The sequence below is a fragment of the Venturia canescens genome, chromosome 1 (assembly GCF_019457755.1).
Source record: "Venturia canescens isolate UGA chromosome 1, ASM1945775v1, whole genome shotgun sequence".
NCBI lineage: Eukaryota > Metazoa > Arthropoda > Insecta > Hymenoptera > Ichneumonidae > Venturia > Venturia canescens.
In genome coordinates this window covers 6,372,312-6,380,582 of record NC_057421.1, presented here as the reverse complement: position 1 = coordinate 6,380,582, position 8,271 = coordinate 6,372,312, and the positions used below count along the sequence as shown (strand labels likewise).

Below are 8,271 nucleotides of genomic sequence, written 5' to 3'. Positions count from 1 at the left end.
GGAAGGCTCAGACCCGCTGCATCGATTAATGCGGTTACGTTGTCGTTATCCACTAGCTTCGTTGGAGAGAAAAAATATGAATAAGTATTTTTTACCGACCGAGTGTCACAGTCGCTTTCATCATTCAAAACGGAACGGTGTGAGAATCTGGATTACGCGATCGTTGAATATTCAATTGTTTATTTATCAGAAACGAATTCAAGCGGAATTATCTTCGTAAAACGAAAAATGAGTCTTTCAAACATTCACGGTTGAAATCCCAAACACATTTCCAGAAACTTCTGCTTCGAACATTTTCAAATTCTCTCAAAGCTTTTGACACATTTTGTACCTCATGAAAAAACGTTCCCACCCCACATTTTTGACACCTCGAGTCCATTCAATTCTAACCCCAAATAAATTAATTTTTTAACTCTCTCAATGCCTAGACATTGATAATTATTTAACTGACATTTCAATCATATTCCGATGGTAATACGAAAAACATCAACCATTATTTTCGATATTTTTTCACAGTTGTCCATGTCCACTTTTCAATATTGTCGTGAAAAAATCATCAGAATGGGACGAACATTCAGAAAAATGTTGACCCTATCGTTCCATCAATCTTTTTCAATGAAACTGTGGATTTTTCGAATTTTTCGTTACCGACATAAATTCGATTGATCATTTTAACAGTATTTCGAATGTGATAGAAAGAAAAAGAACAAAACGTATTTTTCGCGCTATCACCAACCATTTTCTTTCTCAAAATTCCGATCGATGTAATCAACAATTTAAAAACTTCCAATCGAATTTGGTAGCCCTGAAATTTCATAGTGTGGTTTCCATGATTTGTCAAATGACTTCTGCAAGTTCTTTGACCGAAGGAACTTGTTGAATTAGCACTTAAATTGGTCGCGGAATGATTTAAGTCGAAAGAACGTCAGGATTGAACGTTTCTGATTTTTCCCTAGTTGTTTGATTCCGCAACGGAGACAATTTAAAAAACGGTCTAATCGATAATATTGTTATATAGTAGAAATTATGTTGGTATACGGAAAGTAAAATTCATTGAAAACGGAAATATATGAATTTGAAAAATAAATCGAGAGGAAAATAGTCCATGATAATATTAGGTCAAAGAGAAAAAAATAGAGAAAATTTCCAAGAAAAAATATTCATGAAATTTGGATTTTACGCAACTCGAAAACGTCAAGAAACGAAGGAAAGAAACGTAAACACAGAAAAAGTTGATTTGTGTAAAGAAAAAAGGGAAAATGGAATTACAACTCTGGAGCGTGACCTCGTGGGTATCATCGATTTTTCAGCTTCGATAGAGATAAAAAGAAGTCAACATGCAAGTGTGCGTTTCGCATAAACCACGTGGTCGGTGGCACTACGACGTACGGCGAAGATAGGTTAGAAATGCATGTATGGCGTCAGAGGGCAGTAAACGATGAGTGGAAGAGGATAAAAATAAAATGGAGAAAATATGTTGAAGAGAAATGTAAAAAGAAAAAAAACGACGAAGGGAAGAGTACGAGCACGCGGTTGCGAAGCATCGGATAAGAGGTAACGCGCGGCGTCGCAAAGCGAATGAGAACGTTTGAATTTGGGCGCCCTTAGCGCCTCCTTCGTTTTGACGGCAGATACGCGAAGGTCAAAAAGTATTTTAAAAATATAAGGCCGTGGTAGTAGTGAAGCATTGGCAGATTGGTATGGCAGTGGACGTTTAAGGGTCGGGTGGCGTTGTAATGGCAAAAAGTTTGCAAAAGGTGAGTAAAGTTGGAGGGATATAAACAACATAACTCGTTATAAATAGTGTTAAAAGTGGGTAAATAGTATCGAGTCGGATGTTTCGGTGGGTAAATATGGGTGTAAAAGTACGAATAGTTGTGTAGTATGGAGCGTCGTGAGAGTGTCATGGAACAAAACAATCCCAAGTTATTCGCAGACGGGCCATACCGTACACACGACGGTGGTGTGGTCGTGTGTAAGCGCGAGATGAGCGACAATGGCGCCCAGGCTAGGCATCGTATCGCGAATACAGACATTGCCGAAAACATTATCTTCGTTTCGTTTTTTTTTTGTTTTCTCTTTTCTCAGTCGCGCGAGTGTTAAGACGAGCGGGTGTTGTTTATAAATTGCGTCGCAATTCGCATTCTAACCTCATCCAAATAACGCATTAACGCTGCCTAGTCTTAAATAAAAAGAATAGATTACGTTGAGACTCGTCACGCTGTTTTTGTATCCTTCCTCGTTCTGTCCTCCCCCCCCCCCCCTCTCTCTCTCCCCATCTGTATTATTCCACGTACTATTGTACGAGGTTATGCGAAAATAATGTTTTTGCCACGTATAGTAGAGGCCCGTGAACCCTGAAGGGTTTTACAGTTATACTGCAATGTGGCACATTTGCAGAAGCGTAGAGAACGTTGTGTCGTTGGTAGAGTCGTATGTTTGTTATTCGTAAAATTATTCGATCATTATTTGCAACGATCAGTTTGGGGAGTATTTTTTTTTTTTTTTTTTCGTTCATCAGTCGTGCTTTTAGTTTTGGTAAGTTCGAGGGTTATGCTGGGGCCAAAGAGAGAGCTTTGCCACTATAATACATAAGTTATATCAAAACAAACGTTATATTTTATACTACAATGATTCTTTAACCCTTCTTAATATTCAATATTTAACCAAATCGTCGAGTTATCATGTGTGTTTATGAATTATCAAGCCCGGCGATGACAAATTTATTTTCATTTTTCTTTTGTTTTTAATATCCTTCTGCCCGGATCTTGACTCTCTTTAGGACAAGCCAGTTTGGTTGTAGGGCCGGGATTGGAGATAGACAAGATGGATCAGCAATATTGCCTCCGTTGGAATAATCATCCGGCCAATTTGACGGACGTACTGAGCTCGCTACTAGCCAGAGAGGCCCTTTGCGACGTCACATTGGCGTGCGTCGGCGAAACTTTCAAAGCTCATCAAACGATATTGTCCGCCTGCAGTCCGTACTTTGAAAATATATTTCTACAAAACATACATCCTCATCCGATAATATTTCTCAAGGATGTCAACGACACGGAGATGAAGGCGCTTCTGCACTTTATGTACAAAGGCGAAGTTAACGTCAGTCAGCATCTTTTGCCCATGTTTCTTAAAACGGCCGAAGCGCTGCAAATCAGAGGTCTAACCGACAACAGTGTCAATAACAAGACCGAAAACAAAAGCCCCTCACCGGAACCTGAAACCCAGAGTAGCACGAGGCACGTAGAATCTCCCAATCTACAATCGCATCCGGAAAAAAGGAAACGAAAGGCCTCCGGAAGTTACGACGTTTCCCTCACAGGACCGCCGAGCGAACGCTTCCTATCCGACTCTCAGGTATTTATCTTTGTCAATACAGTTTATCAACGTTTTTCAATTCCTCGTCGATCCTCTACTCAAATTACTCCGCATCAATCATATTCAAAATGTTTCTCGGATCGAACAAGGCTCCTTCTGCGCTCAGAGCGCACACTCCTATGAATTTTGTACCAAATTGAAATGGGAAAAAATGATAACTACGAATGGTAAATTAATAATATCGATGAGCACCTCGTGGCAAAAATTTTCATCGTTTAAAAATTGAGAAATCTCATTACAGCTCGATAATACATTTTTTCGAAGAGTAACGCACGTGGATTCATTGCGTTTCTGTTTTAAAGTGAGCTTTTGAGGTTTCTTGTTCCACCGTGCATATCAAATATCTCAACAATTGTATATGCAACGAAAGCAGGTTCGTTTGAACCAATGTTGATAAATCTGTTGTCTCCCCCTCACTGGAAGCTCGAACCAAATCGACGCACAATCGATCGATATTTTCGGAATATCGACTATGTTTTTTGCCAATCTAGCAACGTGCTCGATATTCCGATAAATATTGGCTTGAAAATGGGGAGTAACAGTTGGAAAAGAGGTGGAATTTTATAGCTCGTCGTACGATTCTTATTGACGGGAAACGTATGCTTTTACTTTCTTTCCGGCTCGTCCTCCCGTGTGACTCGGCAAAAATAGAACAAAGTAAACATAGTCGTCAAGGCCCTGAAGTGTTTTATATATGAGCAGAATTTTTTTCTCTTTTTCTCTCCTCCACATCTGCCGGAGGTCCGGTTTTGCCAATGGGTTAAAAGCGCCCCAAGGGATATCGTCAAATTCGATAAAACATTGCACAAAATCTCGTCAATTTCGTTTGGCACGATACTAAACGAAAGTCAGCTCCAATATTTCTTGCCAACTTGTGCATTTTTTTTTATCAATCTTCTTTATAATCCCGGCAACGAAACTATCGTTGCTGAAGTTCATGTGACCAGTACACTGAGACAAGATCGCAAAAGTAATTAAAAATTAGTAGCCCGAGCATCGCCGAAAATTAACGCGCGATGACTATTCCAGTTTAACGTACGACGATAATGGTCATCGCGTGATGATTTTTCGCGACGAATATTCAAGCTACTTCTGGTCTCTCATTAAGTTTTCCCACAATTTGTCATTCGCTCGTTAATTAATCTCGATACGAGAACATTACCGTGTCGCTTCGTTTATATCGGTGTTGGGAAAAAGGATTGACAATGCTTAAGATAAAATAAGAATAACGAACGATAGCCCCCATCAATTTATTCATTATTTTTTCTCCTCGCTTTATCCGTAAATGAGTATGCAATTTTTCTCTTTTTCCTGCAGTGATCGAATGCTTGATTGATTTGCAATCACTTCCAACCAGTGTAAATTCACTTGAATGTTGATGCTTCATAATTACGTCGAGTGCAATTTCAACCTCATCACAAATGAGGAGCGATAAAAAATCGAACATCATTACTAGGCGCTTATAATCTATTGAAAGTTTCAAATGTGAAATATTAACAGTTCCACGGAGCCTGCTTCGAGTGCGAAAGAAGCTCGTGACTTTCAGATTCGATTATTCTCCATTGACGATACGCCCAATCATTTCGTGAATTCGCCATTACAAATCTCACTAAAAATCTAAACAAGTAAATAAGCCCAAATCCAGTCACGGTTCTTCCATTTTTTTCATGAAAAACAGCAAAATTTCCTCTCCCACGAAAATCTAAATATAAAAAAAGAGCCCACAAGGTTCACGCCCCATTTTCGAGTCTCCAAAACCTTCCAAATCGTCCAGAACTTGGATTCTTTCGATCCAGTTCCTCAATCTCGTGTTCCATCAGCAAAAAGAAGAAAATTGAAATAACTTTGGAAAGAGCTCTCGGTGAGGACGAAACTGTGCAAAAGTCACATGGGAACGTGTTCAGAGTTGACGTCGATCGGTAGCGTTTTTTCGGTGGCGACACATATTCGTTATTAGTACAGCTCGGGTTTAGCAGCCCACGTGTCTTCGTTAGCTAACATCTGTCGTGGAACAGAGTGGTGCATCAAGTGAGAATTAATAAGGAGTGATACGCCGTCGATGGATTACGCGAGGAAGAAGACGAGAGTTTCGTTCATAGGCAGAAAACGTGTAGGAAGCCATTTTATCGAACGATTAATCGAAAAAGAGAGAGAGAAGAAAAAAATCACATTCGTATAGGTGATTTTTTCTACGTACAAACTCGTACGCCTCGGTACGTCCGACGACGCGTATACACGTACATTTGCTTTTATCTCGACTCGAGACACGTCCGCGTATTTGTGGGAGAAGCGATACGGGCCATTCGCTAAAAATCCTCGTTTCGAACGTCCTTTAAACTTTCAAAAACTTTCTCTCCTCGTAGGTCCTAGTGCGTACGCATTTGGCTGACCTAGTTTTAGATCAGGATTCCTCGTCCATTGAGTCACCTTTTTTTCGAGCGTTTACCCTCTCTCTCTCTCTCGTCTCTTTCTCTGGCACACGTCGATCTTCGCACACCAGCCATTTAGAGAGGAGAAGCTAAATCGTTTTGATTCTCATAACGCACTCGACGTTTATGATAATACGCCATTTTTTCTCCGGCGTACCGTCTTTATCTACACATCTATTTTCTTCTCTCTCCCTCTCCCTCTCTCTTCGTTCATTCTCCCGACGGAGATTTGCAGTACTCGTTGTCCTTGAAAACTCGGGCCTGTAGAACAATGATGTTAGAAACTAGTATGTAGCTTCGATAACATTTTGCTGGAGGAAACTGGCCTCGCGGCTCGTGCACCAACTTCGCCACGACGCGTCGATACGAGCATTTTTCTCGCAATCTTTCGCCTTTTTTCCACGTTATTCCTCGGCTGTAATGCAATTTGCTAATTACTCCGCGGCACGGATTCTTCCCGGGCAATCTCATCCGCCGTTGCTCGTCTCCTTGCGTTGGCTCGTTGCAAGAAAAAATGTTGAGAATACAAAAAATAACGAGAGCCCCTTCCCTCGCGGTAATGCCGAACGTATTTTTTTCATTCCCACACGTCTAGACTTGATGTACGATTGATTACTCAGCTTTGCAAATAGACTAAATTCGGAACGTTGTTAATTCCAGTCGCCCGTTGCCAAGGCTTCGAACCTTTCGCTCTTTCCTCTCTTCCCATACGCTTTTTTCTTTCCTCTTGTTTGAAAAAAATCGCTACTTTCTTGCACGCCTCCAGTCTCTGGCCCTTGCGAGTCTCGTACGTTATCTCGAAACATTTTAACATATTCGACGTTCGCTCATTCGGTTATTATTCCTCGCCAACTGCTAAACCGTCACGTGAATCGCACGCTCTTTTACACCGCGCTCCCGTCTACGTGCGAAACTGAACGCCCCGCAAAATTCTCACTTATCTCCTCGAGAGCCTCGACTCTCATCGTCAGCAGGCTCCTCCGTCTTACACCACTAAGATCTTCAACACGCCCACTTTCCTATCAAGATACGTTGACCATCTTTTGGAATGAGCCCAACGAACACATGTTCCTCTAGCGAATTTCGCGCTCGTAGATCTTACGTTCATCCACGCGGGTCTGACCGATGCGCATGTACAGGTGTTCAAACGCGTTTACTTGCTTTCGTGCCTTTCAGACTCGCTCGAATTCGAGCTGAGCACGAAGCTCCGCTCTTACGTTTCCAGCACTCTCTTGAGGTTCCAAACCTCCAATGGCGTTTAATTATTATTTCATTGTTTAGAGCTTTTTCACGATTAACTATTTCGAAAGGATTCCGAGCTACGGGTGTGCGAAGCATGAAGAGTTTTGACGCGACTCGATACTGTTTTTCTTCTTCGAGCTTCCCTGCTCCGCACTCGATACTTCCGCTCCTCTTCGCTCGCTTACTAACTTCCAGACTCGTTTACATAACGCTTTTTTCGAATGTGTTATTTGCCTGAACGTTCCTATCGAACTCCTTAAGCGTTTATACAGCCAGGACAATTGCACTTAATTATCTCTCGAGAGCTGACCATTCGAGTAGCTACTCGAATATCGTTTGTATTGAAATCGCGAAGAAAAGTGTCGAGAAATTGATCGAGTTTGTTGCGACTGAACGACTTGAAGCTAACGAATTATCGTGATGGGAAAAATTGCTGCTTTGTTTAACAAAAATCCATTTTGTTTGAAACTTCCTCAAAAAGGTTATTTTGTCGTAAGCATTTCCAATTTTCAGTCTGCATCATTGGGTTTATAAACTTTCAACGCCTCATTTGACTTTTTATATTCCCAGTGAAAAGTCTTGAAACTCAGTCAAGTTGATGAAAAACAAGGAAATATTTTAGCTCGTACGCTCCTCGCGTCGAAGCATGCCGGCCCTTCGATGAAACATCGAGGAATTTGAACGCTCCTGATAAGCAAATGCGACTATTTGTACGCTCCGTTATCGTCCGGTCGAAGTTTCGACCACGATGAGTTCGAATGTCGGCTCCTTTCGTAATGCCGTGATTTATAAACTGGACTTTTCTACTTTTCTAGGCATCGTCTCAATGTAGTTACAAATCCAGCCCTACAGTGATTCCAAAGTTAAACAATACACTAGGCGGCGATGTAGAAGATGGAGGTCGGCCAATGTCCCCGTCGTCTCAAGCCCAAGCTCCGATAAAGCAAGAGCTCGACCACCACATGCCTGACTTCCATGACAACATTTCTCTGCCTGTAAGTATTTTGATAAATCTGTTATTTCGCATATCTGTACATAAATATTAATACGAATTCGCAACGGTGTTTACATAACGACACTCGTGTCGTTGGAATGCGACGAAATAACTTGAGACTCGATTTTGCGAATAGATTTTTACAGAAACGAGTTTTTTTTGACTTTTTTACAATTTTCTCCAAAAACTGATGAGAACAATGAAATTTTCACAGCATTCTAACGCTTC

At 41.1% G+C, this 8,271-nt stretch overlaps 1 protein-coding gene across 18 annotated transcripts in view; it reads left to right on the top strand.

Annotated features, from left to right (window-relative positions):
• The first annotated feature begins 1,574 nt into the window (after positions 1 to 1,574).
• fru (fruitless) overlaps positions 1,575 to 8,271 on the top strand; it is a 56,951-nt gene continuing 50,254 nt past the window's right edge. For 3 of the 18 annotated variants that reach the window (XM_043433066.1, XM_043433065.1, XM_043433069.1), the window contains exons 1-3: positions 1,812 to 2,538; positions 2,783 to 3,357; positions 7,865 to 8,044. In XM_043433066.1, coding sequence (XP_043289001.1) covers positions 2,436 to 2,538; positions 2,783 to 3,357; positions 7,865 to 8,044 — 858 coding nt within the window. In that variant the 5' untranslated portion in view covers positions 1,812 to 2,435. Of the gene's footprint in view, positions 1,758 to 1,792; positions 2,539 to 2,782; positions 3,358 to 7,864; positions 8,045 to 8,271 lie in introns of those variants that run through there. The other 15 variants (XM_043433062.1, XM_043433056.1, XM_043433068.1 and 12 more) reach the window with 13 other exon arrangements.